General features: G+C 43.6%; 1 protein-coding gene across 1 annotated transcript in view; it reads left to right on the top strand.

The window, feature by feature from the left end:
* The window catches only part of bmp1a (bone morphogenetic protein 1a), a 35,120-nt gene extending 17,211 nt beyond the window's left edge, over nucleotides 1-17,909 (top strand). Inside the window, exons 7-20 of the mRNA XM_083785072.1 lie at nucleotides 1,940-2,064; nucleotides 3,756-3,871; nucleotides 4,097-4,199; nucleotides 5,259-5,375; nucleotides 5,757-5,902; nucleotides 6,027-6,222; nucleotides 6,671-6,796; nucleotides 7,859-8,019; nucleotides 8,519-8,699; nucleotides 9,188-9,313; nucleotides 9,561-9,688; nucleotides 10,424-10,637; nucleotides 15,315-15,565; nucleotides 16,642-17,909. Coding sequence (XP_083641198.1) covers nucleotides 1,940-2,064; nucleotides 3,756-3,871; nucleotides 4,097-4,199; nucleotides 5,259-5,375; nucleotides 5,757-5,902; nucleotides 6,027-6,222; nucleotides 6,671-6,796; nucleotides 7,859-8,019; nucleotides 8,519-8,699; nucleotides 9,188-9,313; nucleotides 9,561-9,688; nucleotides 10,424-10,637; nucleotides 15,315-15,565; nucleotides 16,642-16,776 — 2,125 coding nt within the window. The 3' untranslated portion in view covers nucleotides 16,777-17,909. The remainder of the gene's footprint in view (nucleotides 1-1,939; nucleotides 2,065-3,755; nucleotides 3,872-4,096; nucleotides 4,200-5,258; nucleotides 5,376-5,756; nucleotides 5,903-6,026; nucleotides 6,223-6,670; nucleotides 6,797-7,858; nucleotides 8,020-8,518; nucleotides 8,700-9,187; nucleotides 9,314-9,560; nucleotides 9,689-10,423; nucleotides 10,638-15,314; nucleotides 15,566-16,641) is intronic.
* Nucleotides 17,910-20,531: the final 2,622 nt, after the last annotated feature.

The following is a 20,531-nucleotide window of genomic DNA, read 5'->3' as shown; positions in this document are numbered from 1 at the left end:
ATTGGTCAAAAACCCAAAGTGAGGGCAAGCATAGAAATCACAACACTATCCATGATAACAAACTAAAGTGCAGTATTTTCATCTGTGGTAATCAGACCTCAAGGAGTGACTTGGAGACCTGAACAATTGTTACTTTGTTAGATCAAATAAAAGAATAGAATAGAAGTATGTGTAGTAAGTGTTTTGGGTTGGACCCTTGCTTTCATATTAGATTTCACTCAGTCATTGTACCTGAGACAGTACCATATAACTACTTTTGAGTATACAGTATGGAACTTGTTGTTGTACTACACACTGCAGCCTGCTGAATTGTGGAATATTCTGCACAATCTGCTCCGGTCTGTGAACCCACATGTTTTGATTTCAAATCAGTGACTGTTGCCATTGTCCTGTTTGTATAGCGTATATTTGTCGTGATTAATAAAACGATTTAAAGATTAGAATGTAATTGTGTTTCAGAGAACTACTGATACAAGGGGGCCCACTTAGCTTTTCACAAGTAATTCTATGGTTTAGATATTCTATGGGTTAGATATGCAGAGCACATTTACAGAGCCCTTGGTTTACCTGTACCAGTGACTTCCCTTGTTGACCCATTATTAGTCATTGTCTCTGCTCAGTGTTTTACTGTAAATCACCGTGGGAAGCCAGGGTCTCTGGCAGGGTCTTTCTCTCCTGTCAAGAGTGTTGTTAGGATGATTTCATGGCTTGCCCTCATGTTTTGATGTGTCTCCTGGGGACAAGCAAGGCTGATCCTAAAGCTTTTTTGTCTTGGGTGAGTTACCCGACCAACAGCTTTAACCCTCCACCCCCGCCCCCTGGCTCTGGAGACATTTTTCAGGCCCGGTGCATGGAGTAGAGCCAACTCAAATAAAGACCTGCCAATGTGGCCTTTGTCTGCTCTGACACCGGCTGAAGTGGCGTTGTTCACCGGCATCCAGCATACGGGCTCCTGGAAGCAGACAGACGGACGTACAGGCAGCAGAGGCTGAACTGTTAGCCCAGGCTGCACTGTTTGCACATGCCTGCAGTTGATAGGCATGTCACCATGGGAACGGCCGGGGAGCTGGGCCATTGCTCACCAATGACTACAGAAAGGAGGAGATGATAAACTAGTAAAGTGTTAAGTGAGACAGTTGCATGAAAATGTACTTTCCACATAAACTATTCAGTCAGTTAGTACTGCCTTTTCTGTGGTGCGCTTCTACACAAGCTTGTTGTGTACTTGCAGTTGTTATTTTGAGCTTTGAATTTGAACAATGAATGTTGCTGCTTTTCTCCTCCCCACCTTCAAAGCTTGGTGTAATGAAGTTTGATTTCCTTTCAGTATTTGTAGGAAAAGGCTTAGCTGTGCTCCCATATGTGGGGCACACGTGTGTGAAAGTGTGAAGTCAGCATTAACCTCAGAAATGGCCTCCATGACCCCTGGTCTCGGAGGAAAACATTCATACAACTGAAAGGCAACCGGCAACCAGCAGTCAAGTCCAAATTAAACTAACAGTCTAAAAGCCCCATTAACAACTCATAGGTCCTCCTAACACCCCAGGTAGTAGTTTTTGTATCATCTTGTTTAGGACCACAGTATTGGACAAACAATGGCAATCCATCCATTACATTTTGAGATATCTTGTTTACATATTCTACTAGAGTAAAGTAAGTGGGGAGCATGAAGGTGCACAGAAAATGCCATGGCAATCCAAACAATCGATTCGATATCTTGCCTCTCCTCTGTGGCCAGATGTACAGTAGCACTTTTTAGAACTGACATAAAGGGCCAAAAGCCAGGCTCACATCAACAGAAATGTGACTAGATGTGTCCATAGCCGTCAGCATCCACTCTTAAACCTTAAATGTTTAACTTTGAACAGATGATGAGCCGCTTCATTAATGACAGAACAGAACATGACAGCTAATCCATGTCTGTTTTCCTGTCTTGCAGAGGCATCTTCCTGGACACCATACTGCCACGCTATGATGTCAATGGTGTGCGACCACCCATTGGCCAGAGAACCAGACTGAGCAAGGGGGATATTGCACAGGCACGCAAACTCTACAAGTGCTCCAGTAAGACCAAAATGCTAAAGTCTGTCTCTTGTGGTTTTACTCTCTTGTCTTGCTATTATTTGTCATGCATGTGCAACATATTGCTCAGGGAAAGAGCCGTAAGAAGCAGTCCCTGCCTTTCCCCAGATGTAGTTTACATTGTGTAGAAATAGCCAAGCATCTACCATTGATGTGGTGTGGCTCCCTGGCTACGGTTTCTGCGACAACCAGGCCAGGAGTAGTGTAAACACTACCAGAGGACAGGAAGTTTGTCATCAGTCTTTCCCAGATAGAGGCAAAATAACAGCTGGCCCCAAGAAGACAATAACTAAAATGGCTGCTCAACACACGGTTGTTGTGTCCCTAGGTCACGACATTTGCAATGTAAACTGTATGACCAACACCCTAAAGAGAGTTATACAGCTCTAACTTTTTTCCTAGTTGGTTCTGTGTTTACACTCACAAAGATGTGAGAGAAGATTTAATGTGTGTGTGCAAAACAGGCATTCGAAGTGAAGTGAATTTATAGCAATAACAGACATGCATTGGAATAGCCATCTGCTAAACACATCTGATGTCACAGACTTAATTGTAGTTCAGGCTAGGATAGCTGAGCTGTCGGCTGCATATTAAAGCTCAATGCACAAACACAGTGATGGTGACCAGAGGTTGGACTGGCCCAGTGTGGTTTCACTGTAGAAGTGGAAGTCAGAACCATAAATGACTCCTGTTGGTGGGGCTTTATAAATATATGTCTGTGTGAGCGCACAGCCCTGTGACAATCTTGCTCTCTTGAAGGAAAAGCAGAGTGGATGATGTGGCGCACAGTGTGGGGGATGAGTTGGTGAGTCTCTCCACGTGTTCTTGGAATAAGAAAAAAAAAGAAAATCCTTAAAGAGCCACGGATCTCCCATTCACACAACATTCTTAGGAGCATTTGTCATCGCCCTCAGAGTGCCAAAGAACTTGTTAATGATTTAGTATCACCAGATCTCTGCCAAGCGTTATTAGACAAAACTGTGTCCCGTTTTTAAACGCGTACACACTGACCTCAAGGGAGCCAGAAGGGAGCCAGAAACGTAAACAGTTAGGAGGGGGGAATGTTTTTCTAACTACCACTGGAGTTGAGCAGGGTAAAGGAAGCACAGAGGTAATACTCTGTGTCTAGTTCCCATGACAAACAACCCAGGGTACATTTCCTATCTTCTAATCTCTTTCTATATCGCTGCCGTAATAGCATAAATCTTTCTCCTGCTGGGTATTAGCCTCCCTTAAGCCTACTAGGAGATCCTTTGCCCTGAGGCCAGTGCTGTTTTAAATAAGTCCCTTAAGAACAGTTAGTTTTTCCCAGTCAACCTGAGGGAGGTTTTAACTGGCAGCATCACGTATATAATGCATCATGGGTGTCCCAGAGGGCTGGGTTATTTATAGTGTGCCAACTCTACTTTCAGAGGACATGTATTATGCCTACTATTCTTTTGTGTGACGATCATCTGGAAGGGGGTTGTGAATATTATCAGCAGATGTGCCTTTGAACATGAAAGATTTGCCCCTTACTTCACATTCCGTGTTTTAATTCCACCCATCAAGCATCATGCCCTTGCTGCGAGGTGTCAAGGGATGCAATTCAGAGCCGTTTGTCTGTACAGCTGTATTCAATGGCGATGGTTTCAGGCAGAAGCTAATTTGTGTGTGTGTGCGTGTGCGCGCAGGATGTGGGGACAGTCTGCAGGACAGCAGCGGGAACTTCTCCTCCCCTGGCTTCCCCAATGGATACTCAGCCTACATGCACTGCATCTGGAGGATATCGGTCACGCCGGGGGAAAAGGTATGATGCATGAGTAAATGGAAAATGTCTGAGTGACTGACTTGAGACAACTTCTACCAGCATTGCTGTGTCCACTGGTTGATTCTGCCTTTCCGCAACCTTCTTAAGAGGATCATGACGTCAGTTTGACGTCCTTAATAGCAATAGGACCAAAATATCACTGTCATGTTGCATGACCTTGAACTACATGATAGTAATCTTCCTCTCTCCCTTTAAAAAAAAAAGATCATTCTGAACTTCACCTCCATGGATCTGTACAGGAGTCATTTGTGTTGGTATGACCACGTAGAGATCCGAGATGGCTACTGGAGGAAGGCCCCACTCAAAGGTCAGCAGCACTACACACAAACTGCTGTACAATGTACATCTTTATTGTACATCTTAATTATTGCGACTGTAGGTCACACATTACTATGAATAACTGCTTAACCTGTCCGTCCGTCAGGTCATGCCTCCCTATATTGTTGTCAGTCCATTACGCCTCGTGACATCACGCGCCTCCATATATGCTTGTCAGTCCTTTACGCCTCGTGACATCACACCTCATGACACGTCACACCACCATATATGACCGTCAGTCCATCACGCCTTGTGACACGCTCCATATATGGCCGTCTCCATATATGAAGATCACAAAATTGACCTCATCAAACCCTGGATAGCCATACATGGAGAAGACTGGATCATCACCTAGATCCGCATATATGGAGCCGGCCAGCAACTCTACATCTGACCTCAAACCCTGAGATCTCCATATATGGAGCTGACCTGTTCTGACATTCCATAGTTAGGTTGATACTTCCCTACTCGTCCTTCCTCTTCGATGTCTCCCTTTTGACTGACACCTGTCCATTCAAACCCTAGACGGGCCCACCCCAAAGTTATTAGTGTAGCTGCGCCTGGCAGCCGGCGAAAACTAGAGTTCTCAACAGGCCCAAAAAAAAAGGCCTGGCCCACCTGGGCCCTCATCAAACCCTGTACACTCAAGACACACGCTCCCTATATGGCCAGACTGATAATGATGATAATAAAATCTTAACAAAAATTGACTGCACGGCCGGATGGCAAAAAAAGATCCTTATGAACACGAGGGAGTATTCAGCGACTTTATGGTAATGATAGCGAGGTAAGCAAGCAAAAATATTTCTCCCGGAACGGAAAGGGGGTAAAAGCGCCATATCTGCACGGCACCCTGAGCTGTTATTTTGAAAGAAATCCCAGCGCTGATTGTCTTAACATGGGAGCAGGACAAAATCAGTGTCCGTGTGCTCATGCTTGCGCGGCATGTGAGCTGTGGATGTAAGGAGCTGTTTTTGAGAGCTGTATTAAAGACTGTGTGAAGGGGTGATCTTCTCTGATTTGTGAATGTCACCTTGTGACTCCACAGGGCGTTTCTGTGGAGATAAGCTGCCTGAGCCAATCATCTCTACTGACAGTCGGCTGTGGATTGAGTTCCGTAGCAGCAGCAACTGGGTGGGGAAAGGTTTTTCAGCTGTGTATGAAGGTAAGAAGCACCGTGCTATTCCTATTCACCTTCCAAGCAAACCACATACACCAGCATGGCGAGTCACATAGTCAGCAATGTGCCGGAAAGCTGCTCAGGGATCATGTAATATCCGCAGGCCTCATGTTTGGCGTCCCCACTGCTGATGTGTCAGGCCCTTTTTAAGCTGCATTAATCAGATATTGGCCAGAGCTCATATCCCCCTCCATTGTTTCCAGACGTGCGCGTGTGCGTGCGTGGCGCGTGCACATACAGTACACATGTGTGCTGTAGTAGAGCTCATTCTGAAAGGCATTTCAGAATCCTCTGTGTGCAAATAATAATGAGCTGAGGATGTTGCTATCCAAAATGCGTCAGTTTTGTTTTCGTTATCACATGCAGCCATCTGTGGAGGAGAGGTAAAGAAGGATATTGGGCAGATCCAGTCTCCCAACTACCCAGATGACTATCGGCCCAACAAAGTGTGCATCTGGAAGATCTCTGTGGCTCAGGGCTACCATGTCGGCCTTACCTTCCAATCTTTTGAGGTGAGACACTGAGACATGTGTAGACATATTTCTCTTCACATTAAATGTATGTAAAAATGCAGCATATAAATAATTCATTCTAGTGTAGATAAGTCTGACCTTTGGTGCGTTTATCGTCCCTCAGATTGAGAGACACGACAGCTGTGCCTATGATTACCTGGAGGTACGCGATGGGAACTCTGAGAACAGCCCCCTGCTGGGCCGCTTCTGTGGTTATGACAAGCCAGATGACATTAAGACCAGCTCCAATCAGCTGTGGATGAAGTTTGTCTCCGATGGCTCCGTCAACAAGGCCGGCTTCGCTGCCAACTTTTTCAAAGGTCAGAAGTCAATGCAGTTGATACAGACTTGAAATACACTTTTCCGATTTGAATGTGCCAGCCCACGTAAAGCATGCCGGCTGGAAGACGTGTTTTACGCAACTGACAAAGATTTTCCACCGCCTTTGGACGTTGGGAATTTTTACGACAGATTTTCACATATCCTATGGAAAGATGCAGTTAAAAATCAGCAGCTTGAGCCTGGAAGGAAAAACGTCTAAATACCACTGTCACATTGTCCCACATGGGCAATGTAAATCTTATATACATTATCTAATTCTTATTTTGTAATTAATTATGTATTATGTTTGCACTATTTGTAATTTACTTATTTATACATACAAGTTATCTCGTTCTACTTGCACTGCTCTGATGCTCTCTTTCTTGTAGAGCCATTGAACCTGGGGGCCGGGTAAAGGGTGCTAACATAATATCATTGTACTTGTAGAGATGGACGAGTGCTCCAAGCCGGACAATGGTCGCTGTGAGCAACGCTGTGTGAACACTCTGGGCAGCTACAAGTGTGCCTGTGACCCAGGCTATGAGCTGGCTGCCGACAAGCGCAGCTGTGAAGGTAAGCACAGAAAGAAGTGTGACCACCACTTTTTGACATGTGCTTCATACAGTACTAGTCACAGCCACCCAGATAACGAGTATAGTTCCTCCATCCTCCACACATGTCCTCGAAGGCTAGAGGAGATTTGTGCTCCTTTTGAAGATTGGAGCCATGGCAGCACAGCCATTATTCTTATCTGAAATTACAAGTCATTCTTTAAGCCGTAACAACTAGTATACAAGCTCCAAAATACCTATTGCCTACCTAAATTGCCTACTTACCCTCAGCGTTTTGTCAAACCTAGTCACTGTCTGCCTCTAGAGGAAGATGTATATCACTACACTTTTTTTTTTTTGCGGCTTTCGCCTTTATTTTATATTTTTTTATAGAGGGACAGACAGTAGGCTGACAGGAAATGGGGGAGTGACATGCAGTAAAGGCCGTCAGGATCGGGAGTCGAACCCGCGGCACACTGCCAGACTCGGGCTACCGGCCAAGGTGCCTTGACCGCTGAACCACGGCCCAGGCCCACTACACAATTATGTTTATGGATACCGGTATCTAATGTTGTCTTATTATTATATTTTAAATTGATTTAAAGTTGACCAAGTTGAATAACACTAGCGTCTCACAGATGTTTTTGTAGAGATAGATACATCATATATTGCATAAGAGAAGTAACACTTGCCTGAGACCTCCGTGTCAGGTCAGCAAGTTAACAAGTTTATTTAGGACACAAAAAAAGATTCATTGCCAGTTCTCAACTATCGTACCATTGGGAGTTTATGATTAGTAGAATATTTATCTTGTGGAGGACTATACCCTACATTTGATTCTTTATAAAAAACTATTTTCAACATTGCTGATGCTATAGTTGAAAGTTAGCTGGCTGGTTGTAGACTACCAAGGTTGATCACTGTGCATGCTTACAAACTTGTGCTTTTAAGAATTAAAATAGATTGATTAATTATCAAATGGTGTCACTGTCAAAGTTGTGAAATGTGTGCTTTCAGATGTTAACTTTATATACCTGTACCAAGTTATATCAATATGTCTTTCATATTATTATTGATCGTACAGCTGCCTGTGGAGGTTTCATCACCAAGTTGAATGGTTCAATCACCAGTCCTGGCTGGCCCAGAGAGTACCCGCCCAACAAGAACTGTATTTGGCAGCTGGTGGCCCCCACCCAATACCGGATCACACTACTCTTTGACGTTTTTGAGACCGAGGGCAATGATGTGAGCACTGGGGATATTATGAATCGGCATGGGGTGGGTTTGTTCCGTTTTGCCTTTTTTCCTGTTTGGTTGTCCCTCTATAGATCTTACTCTATAGATCTTACTGCACTGTTGGATTGCTGTCCTGTCTGCATCGTTCTCTGATTTAACCCATTCTGACCTGAGATCAGATTCATACGAGGTTTCCACTGGGACACACACTGGTCTGATGAACCCATTCTGACCTGAGATCAGATTCTAAAAATGTCAGTCGCTCTTCGATTTTTCAAAAAATAGCAGACCTACAAGCTCGTATCGCGCCACTCGGTGGCGCGATATGAGCTTGTAGATCTGCTATTTTTAAATAGCTAAAGCATAACATGATGCCAACACCAAAATGGGTTCCCGTTCAGAATGGGTTAAACAGTTTATGGCAAATTGAGCGATTTCTTTTAAAATGTTTTCATAACTGCAACCAAATAAATGGTTTGAGGAATCTCATAAGCCTCCTTTTTTTCAGGTTTGTAAGTATGACTATGTAGAGGTACGCAGCGGGCTCTCTGCAGACTCAAGGTTACACGGGAAGTTCTGCGGAGCTGAGAAACCTGAAGCCATCACCTCCCAGTACAACAACATGCGCATTGAGTTCAAGTCAGACAACACCGTGTCCAAGAAGGGCTTCAAAGCTCAGTTCTTTTCAGGTGAGTGTACTGGCAGTAAAGTAGGCGGTCTCTCACATCAGACTTTAAATGAGTTAACCCATTCTGACCTGAGATCAGATTCTAAAAATGTCTATTACATCCTGACAGTTTCATTATTAACCCATTCTGACCTGAGATCAGATTCTAAAAGTGTCTTTGATTTTTCAAAAATAGCAGACCTACAAGCTCGTATCGCGCCACTCGGTGGCGCGATATGAGCTTGTAGATCTGCTATTTTTCAATAGCTAAAGCACGACATGATGCCGACACCAAAATGGGTGCCCGGTCAGAATGGGTTAAGTGATAAAGTGATAAAACTATGTTTATACCTCATTTTTGTCACACGTTAATTTTCTAAAGGGATGTTCAAAAAAAGCATACACTTGCCTTTAGGATTTGTTTGTTGATTTGTTTATTTTCTGTTGCTGCAAGAACACTGAACCTAAGAACAGTAACTGACAGTTGTGTCGTTCTGTGCCCTCATTCAGACAAAGATGAGTGCTCCAAGGAGAATGGTGGATGTCAGCATGAGTGTGTCAACACCTTCGGCAGCTACAGCTGTCAGTGTCGAAGTGGCTTTGTTCTGCATGAGAACAAACATGACTGTAAAGAAGGTATTTCACCATAATAACTGCAATCTCGACTGCCCAACATGACACCCAATGGCGTATTGATTCTGTTTACTTCTGAAAAGGATTATTTATAGGAAATATGTGTTTTAGTAAATGGGGTGGAGGCAGTACATTCCAGTATGCCAGTAATAACACAAAAAGCCTCCCTGAGTGGAGTTTGAACATTGGCTTGTTCAGTGTAGGGGGATGATACCGAAGTCTGTGTTGACCCAGTGTTGTGTTTTCACAGCCGGCTGTGATCACACCGTGAACAGTGTGAGTGGCACCATCACCAGCCCCAACTGGCCTGATAAGTACCCGAGCAAGAAGGCATGTACCTGGGCACTCTCCACAACACCAGGCCATCGCATTAAAATCGTATGTACACACACACACACACACACACGTGCCTTGAGCTCTCCGTCTGGTTTTGCTTAGCATTCTCTTGTGATGTCTGTTCTTATGTTTGTATTGATTGTGAAAGCTATTGAGGACTCTTTGGTACCCAGCAAAGCAAACAGATTTTTCATGTCAACAGTGATTTAATGTTGACCATTTTTGCATGTTTCCTGGTAATGATTTATGTCTCCCACGTCAGTTATTTGCATAATTTATTTCTCTACCACCGCTATATATCATCTCACATTTTGTTCTGGCATTCATTTTTGAATATCTATGTCAGGGATAAAGTTACCATGAGGAGAAAAAAGTGACGCAGGCCGCTTTTAAAATGGAAATTTCCTAATTCCCTAATGGGGTGCCATTATGCTACTAATTAATTATTTCATTAGAAATCTAACAGAATTCCAATTATAATGTAATTATAATGTCTAATTTAAGATGCAATATCTTAAGGAAAAGTGAATTACCCTAAGTTCATCGCTCAATATTCTCTGTCTGTAAGTCATTTTGTCATGGACTTGAGGTTTCATTAATTTTGAGCTATTAATCATTCAGTGAGAGTATGTCTATCTCTTTCTCTCTCTCTTTCTTTCTTTCTTTCTTTCTTTCTTTCTTTCTTTCTTTCTTTCTTTCTTTCTTTCTTTCTTTCTTTCTTTCACTAAGTTTAAAATGTAACTTTTCTATTCTATTGCATTCTATGGTCGGTGCCAGAACTTCAATGAGATTGACATGGAAGCCCACCTGGAGTGTGCTTATGATCACATTGAGATCTATGATGGTCGAGACGGGAAGGCCCCCAGCCTAGGTCGCTTCTGTGGCACCAAGAAGCCCCCACCCATCACATCTACTGCCAACAAGATGTTCCTTCGCTTCTTTTCCGATAATTCGGTACAGAAGAAGGGCTTTGAGGCCTCTCATACTGCAGGTACGTTTGAACATATTCGAAAACGAAGAAACATTTTCTCAACACACTCCACTATATGCATTCCTCTTTATTTGATTACTTCGCTTTGTTTGACAGCCCAAATATTCCACAATTTGTTTCCTTTGTTTTATAATTGCACTCAGCATGCCTTGGGGCACACACACACACACACACACACACACACACACACACATTTATTGTTTTATTGTTGTTCATTGTGCAGTTTGGTCTGGTTTGGTATTTGGTCTGGGAATGTGTTGTGGGAATTATGTGTTTTCTTGATTCATGTCCTACTTCATTTCAGTACCGGTAGTTATATTAAATGTGTGGGAAACCATGGGCTATATGGGTATTTGCCGTAAGCATCATGTCGTCTCTTCTGTTGCTCAAGATCTGAGCTAAGAGAAATTGAAGAATCGCTACAATGCCCACAAGTAAAGAATTAACTATTGTACTGAAAAAGATGTTCGTCACCAGGTGAAAAGGAGAGCATGTCACTCATCTCCATTTCCAGAAAAAGGATAACTTCTTGTTGATGGACATTTCCTGACGCAGTGCGGTTATTCCTCGTCCCTGTACTATCCAACCCAAGAAGAATTGATCCTGCAGGCTTTTATTCTAGGAGTCCACCCTGATCACCCTCGGGAGTACATAGCACGTGCTCCATGATGCCCAACAGCAGGACAAGCCGAACCAATTCTGCAAGCCACCAGGCGGCCACTGCATTGTCCATGCAGCCGGAGTGGGTGGATGATGACGCAAGCAATAACAATTTAGGAGAAAATGTTCATGAACCCTCAACCAATGACAGGATTAATCAGTGGCAAATGTCTTGTGCACGCTGCCAATAGTCCTTCCTGAAGGTGCCATGCCCTCATTGCATTGCAGGTCATCACCACTGTTTTAAATTGGAACTGGAAGCCAGTGAATTAACACAGAAAATGTAGGCTGGTTGAAGACCCTGGCATTGTAGATTAGTTGAAGGGGTTTGAGTGAGCGTGCCGGCAGACCAGCAAGGAGGACGTTTTGGGATGTATCTTTCGTCACTTTTGCACAGATGTGAAATTTGCCCTCTATGGCCGGAGATGACTGAGGCTTGGATAAGGAGCTACTAGGTAGACGGACATCTTGGTGAGGAAGTGTTCTCTGGATGTTGTGAAGTGCAAACTTACCGGATCGAGAGATCTCTGCAACGTGTGCCTCGAAGCGCAGGTGACTGTCAAAGACCACGTCCATGTTCTTCGCAGTTGGAACAGGAACCACCAGGGTGTTGTTAATGGAAGTGGAAAGATCCTGCTGGGGAAGGACTTTACAGTAAAAGCTCAGTCTTGTCTATGTTGAGCTTGAGGTGTTAGGAAGACATCCACTTTGAGATTTCAGCCAGGCATACAGTGATGCTGCACATCAACCTGCGTGGCTGAGGGAGGGAATGGGAAAAAACGATTAAGTACATGTCTTCAGCGCATCAAGCTTAACAGTGATATGAGAGCTAGTGAGCAGAAATGACAGAGCAGGTGATTCCAGACCGAGGAAACTTGTCCAGACTAGTCAAAGACTAATTAAAACTCTCATATTGCAACAGACTAGCATTTTTATCTGCACAAAGACAGTCTGCCGACGAAACATTATTTTCCCCCATGCAAATTGCAGAAAGCGCTGGTTTGTAGTGTTGCCAGATCTGCTTATTATAAGCAACTTTGGGCTAGTTGTCCTGTAACATAGCTTAATATAGTGGCTTTATAGTTTGGGCTTATTTCTGAAGTGTAGTTCCTTATTTGGGCTTGCTTTCATGATTCTTTAAAAAAAAAAGCTGATGTAATAGGGCTCAAGTGGTGAAACAAATCTTTTGGATTTGTTTTCAGTTGATTTGGAGACTGGAGTCTGGAGTATATTGATTGGTATTATTAATTGAGCGTTGGTATTGAGAATATGGTTCACACTACACCAGTAGTCAGCCCTGAAACATGATGAGCAGAATACAAGTCCACTCTACAGTGGATAGGGTCGCTCCCGACATCGGCAACCGACCGGACATGTTCGGTTCTTCATCAACGGGTTTCCGATCAAGGCGATATGGACGGCAAGCGACGGGAGCTTCTCGTCAGGGGGTCTCCTGCTGACACGCTCCTGACTGGCGACAGCCGACCGTCAGACAATGTGGAGTTGGCTTAGGGATTTGATGTAGAGAGAAAAAGGAACGACCCCCAGGCTAAAAGAAGGATATAAACACACTTGTCCATGAAAACGGTTTGGTCTTAAAACAAAGTCCAATCTCAATACTCACTTTTATTCCATACTTTGTATTCATTCTCTTGATGTGACAGATTTCTGTCTTGTACCCATGGTCATGTATAATTTATATTTTGTGCCCATTTGTGTCTTGTTTATGTCAGTGTTTCTTGTATTTGTGATTTTAGCTACCTCCTATGGCATGTACAGCACTTTGGTCAACGTGGCTTGTTTTAAAATGTGCTTTACAAGTAAATGTGACTTTTGACTGAGGAATGATATTTGATATTGTCCTGTTTTGTCTCAATCATTGTGGCCAACTGGCCACACTCGCAACAGCTTGCTGTCATTATTGGCATGACTATTGTGCAGTGGCTGTGAATACTTATAGTTCCAGACCCGTACCATTAATTCAACACACTCTACTATAGCAGTACTTTTGCTTTTGATTGGTCCATCAATGAAAACAGTCTTGACTAAAGTGTTGACCCGAGATGTTTTAAGACAAGGACTCAGAAAAGTACCGTACCGGTATTTGATTGGTGTAATTGCGTGCCTGAGCTGTGCTGTCCACTTAGTTGTGACAGGATCTTGTCACTGAGATCTCTCACCTTTGATAAAACACTAAACTCACCATGCTGTTCCCGTTTAGAACTCCAGCACACCCTCGGCACATATTTGTCTGTCTGTCAGTCATCACCCTATCCTACCCACAACATGCCTATTGTAAGGCACAAATGTTGTAGTATATACAACAACAACTTGCATGTTCATGGCATTAAGCTGTGTGTGTGTGTGTGTGTGTGTGTGTGTGTGTGTGTGTGTGTGTGTGTGTGTGTGTGTGTGTGTGTGTGTGTGTGTGTGTGTGTGTGTGTGTGTGTGTGTGTGTGTGTGTGTGTGTGTGTGTGTGTGAAAACTTTCAGCTGTTTGCAGATCAAACTATAGAACAATTTTAATACCTCAACAAAACTAATATTGCAAGTGGTTTCTCCAAATTCAACAAAAAATGCCAGGTGTTCCAGGAAGTCTGATGGCGGTTTGGAATGAAGAAGATCAGGACTACCTCTCTACACCCCCATAGTGACAAGCTTACAGAAGTACTGGGACCTCCGCAGAGTCCGCATACCCCTGGTGCTGTTGTCGTACCAGACTGCAGTTCAGGAGTCGATGCATTGATCTCCAATGGCTCGTATGTTCAGAAGAGAGCTATGGACCTCAGTAGACTAAGTGCTTGGGCCACTGCCTGAGCCAAAACTAAGGGGAGGCTGTATTACTTTGTGCAGTTGCAAGAGTCATTGCAGAGAATCCATGAACTGACTCAGGGAGCCCTCGATGAGGCTGGGGTCCAACAGAAACTATGATTACCAATGCACAGGAGAACACTGGCTCGGGTGTAGGTGTTTCCTGTAGGTCCAGGAAGAAGCTCCAAAGCTCTGTAGCAAACGGACTGGGCTACTGTGCTTGCGAAACTTTCAGACGTGACTTTATCTGGTGTAGGGGACATTAAGGTACTAAAGGTAGTTCTCCATTGGGCCCAGCTGGCATCATAACAGCCCCTCGAGAGAACCGAGTGGAGGTGGATGGACTCCACACCAGACGTCCCTCACCGTGGGAAACCAAAGCCCCCCGCCTGACCCCATAAAATGACAAAAGCACTTCTAGCGTGGGTCACTGGAGACAGATGGAGCCCTCAGGTGGGCAGGCTGTGTGGTGTCCTGGAGTGTGATCCTCAGCTGGGTAGAGCTTCCTAGCATGCCCCAGTGTTCTCATGCACATTTATTGTTTTTTTGTCCATTGTGCTGTTGTATTTGCTACGGGAATGAATTGTGGGGATTCATGTATAATGTTGTATGACCTATCCTTCATATCAAAGTTATATATATTTTTTTTTATGAGAACACTGCAATAAACCTGTTTCTTGAATCAAGTAGTTGTCATATTGCTCCCTGGGAATCTTCAGTGCACTAGTCAATACAATATCAATCAGTCAAACACAGTCTGTTCCTGTAGGATTACCAGTAGCCATGAAAGGAGATCCCACTGTAATCCCACTGCAATTGCTGATTTATACATAATTAATCGACAACACCTACAACAACAGAAAAAAGGGTTGAAAGGGTCGTGCAAGGAATTGACTCGGTCGACTCCAACATTGCAGAATATGGGCTATATCTTGCGCCACCCCTTAACCCTTATCCCTAAACTAATTTGCCATTTTTTACTATTTAAAAAAAAAAAACTTTTAAAATAGTTCAAATAGCCGATCTACAAGGTCACACTGTCTCGATGTAGATCAGCTAGTTGAACTATTTTAAAATGTTTTTCAAAATAGTAAAAAATGGCAAATACGTTTAGGGATAAGGGTGGTGCAAGATGGAGCCCTATATTTTTGCTCATCCACTCAGACCCCCCATCGACAAAATGTCCAACAATGTTTTCTGTCCTCAGAGTGTGGTGGTCGTCTGAAGGCCGAGGTGAAGACCAAAGACTTGTTCTCCCACGCTCAGTTTGGGGACAACAACTACCCGGGTGCCTCTGACTGCCAGTGGGTGATATCAGCAGAGAAAGGTTATGGTGTGGAGCTCATCTTCCAGACATTTGAGATTGAGGAGGAGGCTGACTGCGGCTATGATTACATGGAACTCTTTGACGGCGCAGACACCAAGTCCCCACGCCTGGGCCGCTATTGTGGCTCCGGGGTAAGCACAACCTCTGCTCTCGTACTGACCGTTTCCTGATGAACAATATTGGCTTTTTTTACGGAACGGCAGCAATGGTGGCATTGAAACAACTGCTGTTGAATTAGTGCCGCTGTTGAGTGACCCCTCCCAGCCTCTGTGATCTGGGGAAACGAGCTGCCCTAGGGCTCTTAATTCTACTCTATGCTGTGGCTTTAATCACTTTGGCATGTTACCAGTATCAGTGGCAGTCTGAGCTTGATTAAAGCTGACACCACCTGGTTGCCAACAGGTTATCAGTCTGCAGTGTAGGGGCTGTAAGTGAGAATGACTCAACCTATGCTGAGGCTGCAGCCAGGGCCTTGAACAATCAGGCCAGTGAGAAATAGAAATGTTAGTTCCCTTAGGTCGGAGAACGGCATGATCCCCCCCCCCCCCCCCCCCCTCTCCAATCATTCTCACCCAGTGCCCCTGGGACTGAGTTTCTTGTTTTAAAAGAGATTGGACTAAACTGACACAATTAAGTATAAAGTAGGATGAAAACATATTATAGAGAAGGGCATTTTAGCCCTAGCGCCACACTGAGTTTGAAATGGGTAGATGCATATACCTGGGTGTATGTACAGAACCTGATGTACAGTATAATGTTAATGATCAAACCGTGGAACTGTTGAACTGTTGTGTAATTGCTGTTCAATCTAGTATATTACATCTCATTTTGAACTGATACTCAAAATTTAGGGCTGTGGTATTTGGGTTTCTTCTGAAAAAGTGTTTGTTCATTTTCACACAGCTGACAATTATCTGTGTATTTTATCCGTAATTCAATAGCAGCCTAAGTCCCTAGCCAAATTAAGCAATATTGGATACAATATTGGATACGTGTCTGTGGAGTGTGGAAACTGGACTCTTACTTGGCCTTTGACTATACTATGCTCTAAATTAGCAGTGCCCACGCAATCCAGGAACGCATCCATTTTATTAGCCAATTTTCTCTCAGCACCACTGAGAAATCAGCCATTTTAATTAACAGGCAATCGGAAAACCAGAAAGTAATACAGACCAACTTTAATCACTTTCTGTGTCCATTCCACCAGCCTCCAGAGGAGATCTACTCAGCCGGTGACTCTATTGTCATCAAGTTCCGCTCTGATGATACAATCAACAAGAAAGGATTTCATGTGCGCTACACAAGCACCAAGTTCCAGGACACACTGCACTCGCGCAAGTGACCAGCGGGGGCCGGAAGGGGCCGCGCAGGGCAAAGGGGCAAGCGGAGGGGCCCCCAGGGGAGGCGCCAGCCTGATGCTCGGAGACCTTCGGCCACCAAGATGAATCAGACACGACAGAACGGCCGCAAGACCACCAACCGCACCTCAGCTCCTAGGGGCTCTAGCTCCCCCCACAGACTGTGAGGAGTAAAAGCCATTCTGCAGTACACCTTGTTTTTACCTTTTATATGGTTAGGATTGGGGCGGGAGGGTGGATATTCGGTTTAGGTGGATTCTAGGGGGGAGAATTTATTGACGCAGTCCCCCTCTAGACATTTTTTTTGTTTTTGTTTCTTTCTTTCTTTAAAAACAACAACAAAACAAATTGCCTCCCAATGAGAGGCAACATTTAAAACAGTGGATTCTCAGGACCTGTAGGAAGGCAGGCATCAGCTGGACAGATCTCTGCTTTTGTCGGGTGAGCCCACCACACCAAGGGGGTGAAGAGGAAGAGGAGAAGGAGAAGAAGGATGATGGGAGGTGGGAGGCTATCCTGCCTTCTCCAGAAATCGCACTCCTCTCTTCAAGCTCTCATCTCTTTTGTTCAAGGATTCCTATCCATAAGAGGATTTAGAAGGACTTGACTTGAGATTTCCGATACTGTATGTCAGTCAATTGCATGTAATTACAAAGGAGAGATGGAAACTGTACAGTGACAACACCAGCATTTGTAGTTGGCATTGTCCTGGCTACCAGTGGATTTTCTCACTGTTCCCATTAACACGGAAATTAAGGAAGCAGTTATCTTATTAAAGGACTAATAAATGAATTGTGGTCCATGTCTTCTGGTGGTAAATGCTTGCCTGATGACTGGCTATTAACTGTACCTCCATGTAAAGTAATGTGTATGATCTTACAAAGGGAACGTGTGCTTTTACTCAGCTCAAACCAGTTAGCACTTTACAGTGAATTGTTCCAAAATCATGAGCTTATGAATTTTTGTGAAATGCAATGCCAGTTCACTTAATTTTAAATACATTTTATCTCTTTTATTCCCTGTTTTTTTTCTTTTCTTTTTGCTCCATTTAGTTTCTCAGGCATACTTGAACATTTTGTGTGCCGTGTAACGTGGGGTAATAAAGATATGACTTATGTTTGAGTGTTGATTGCCAGTTCTGATGTTACCTGATGTTTCATGGTCCAATGAAGTATTTCTCATGAACCAAACAACCCTGCCAGGTATTTATTGTCAATACAACATGCATAATGTAAAGTTGCAAAGACAGTGTAGAAACTGAATCTATAATTGCCTTTTAATGTGTATAGCCATTGAGCTAATGTTGAATATACAGGTGCATCTAAAAAAAATATATTCTAGATTCATTGCACATAAAGTGAAATTTAAAACCTTTTTTTGTTTTAATCTTGATGATTCCGGCATACAGCTCATGAAAATCTAAAAATCCTATCTCAAAATATTAGAATATTTTATGAGACCACTAAGCAAGCATATTTATAATACAGAAATGTCAACCATCTGAAAAGTTAGCGCAATTTGCAACTCTAGATTTTTTTATAATGGGATGAATCTAGAGTTGCAATACCCTCCATTGACCCTCCTAGCCCTAGAACGGCTCTTGTTGTTACATACACTATGTACAGTATTTCACATACAGAGCCATAGAACACGCTCCTTGATTTGTGGTAGAACGTTAACATGTGCGGCATAAATGTGATAAATGCTCCGTTTGTACTCGCCCATTAAATTATTCCAAAGACGTGGAGTGAAAAATGGTCCTCTAGTTTTATATCCATGTGAAAGTTCTGGCACAAAACGCATATTTAGTGAATTATCTCCACTTTTTCAAGAGATGCACACGGACGCCTTTTTCTCCGGCGAGGGGGGGCACGGGCATATCGATGAACCGATTTTAGATACTTCCTGTTGTTTACCAAAGACGTCATCACAAATTGACCAAGAAAACACAAAAGTTTGGGTCACACAATTGGCAGGTGCTTTGCGATAGGTGCTGGGTAATTAATCACACCACCTGCCAATTGTGTGACCGCAAACTTTTGTGTTTCTCCGGTCAATTTGTGATGACAACAGGAAGTATCTAAAATCGGTTCATCGATATGCCCGTGCCCCCCCTCGCCGGAGAGAAAGGCGTCCGTGTGCATCTCTTGAAAAAGTGGAGATAATTCACTAAATACGCGTTTTGTGCCAGAACTTTCACATGGATATAAAACTAGAGGACCATTTTTCACTCCACGTCTTTGGAAGAATTTAATGGGTGAGTACAAACGGAGCATTTATCACATTTATGCCGCACATGTTAACGTTCTACCACAAATCAAGGAGCGTGTTCTATGGCTCTGTATGTGAAATACTGTACATACTGTATGTAACAACAAGAGCCGTTCTAGGGCTATGACCCTCCCTACTCATCCAATTTGCGTTTGCGATCTGCTTGTATTAAACAACGTTAAACTCACCTACATTGCAGCTCTAGGCCAAGCTTGAATTATCCTCTTTCAATCTGCCGAGCTTTTGTTTGATAAAAATCCACCGTAGATATGTTATGAGCTACTTTTATTCTGTGCAGGTGATTCTTTTTCTAAGTGCTGGAGTTTGGAAGCACTCGTCGTGAGTAACTGAACGGCCCTGTGTACCACCTGTTTCGAATTTGCACATAATGCAGGAGGCAGCAGCGCGACCCGTTAATAAAAACGAGTGCTTCAAACTGCAACACTTGACAGAAAGTAGCTCATAACATGTCTACGGTGGATTTTTATGAAATAAAAGCTCGGCAGATTGAAAGAGGGTAATTCAAGATTGACCTAGAGCTGCAATGTTGTTGAGTTTAACGTAGTTTAATACAAGCAGATCGCAATCGCAAATTGCATGAGTAGGGAGTCAATGGAGGGTATTGCAACTCTAGATTCATCAGAGTTCCAAATTGCGGCTACTGAAAAGTATGTTAATTTATGTGGTCTGGGCTACTTTTATTTCATCAATGGGGTGTGGCATGGAGGTGATAAGCCTGTGGCACTGTTGAGATATTATGGAAGCCCAGATGTGCTTTGATTGCAGATTTAAACTGTTGTATTGTTGAATCTAGTGTCTCTCACCTTCCTCTTGACAATTCAACCTAGATTATCGGGTTCAGGTCAGGACAGTTGGCTGGGAGGCACACTATGATCCGACGGAGCATGGAGCAATGGTCCGAGGTGCGCTGGGGGTCGGGAGAGGGTTGGGGTTAGGTTTAGGTGTCTGCCCCGGGGGAGGTTAGGGTTAGGGTGAGGGTTTGAGGTAGGTTGTCGATCGGACCAATGCTCCGTTGAATCAAAGTATAGTAACCCAGTTGGCTGGTCATTTAAGCACAGTAATACCATGGCAGGTGCCAAGTGCTGCTGGAAAAGGAAATCAGTATATACCCAAAAAGCTTGTCAACATACACACGGTGCTGTAAAATATCCTAATAGATGGTTGCGTTGTATCTAGAATTGATAAAACACAGTGATGAATGTTGGGTCCAATGGGGTCCATGTTATCTGCATGGTGTTGGTCCGCTGACAGTGAAAACTTCACAATGGAGTCAACAGAGCCATCTACCAGGATATGTTAGAGCACTTTGCGCTTCAGTATGTTGTGGCTAGCCATAAATAGTATTTTTGTAGTTCTGTTTGTATTTGGTATTATCTGTTGTTTCCTGTCTTCTGAGGTGGAGAGTTGATGAGAGGTGGAGGAGACCTGTGGCATCATTAGACTGATT

Source organism: Protomyctophum parallelum, assembly GCF_964188405.1.
Source record: "Protomyctophum parallelum genome assembly, chromosome: 15".
In the NCBI taxonomy this organism is placed as follows: Eukaryota; Metazoa; Chordata; class Actinopteri; order Myctophiformes; family Myctophidae; genus Protomyctophum; species Protomyctophum parallelum.
Note: the sequence above shows the minus strand (reverse complement) of the source record. Positions and strands in the feature narration are given on the sequence as shown.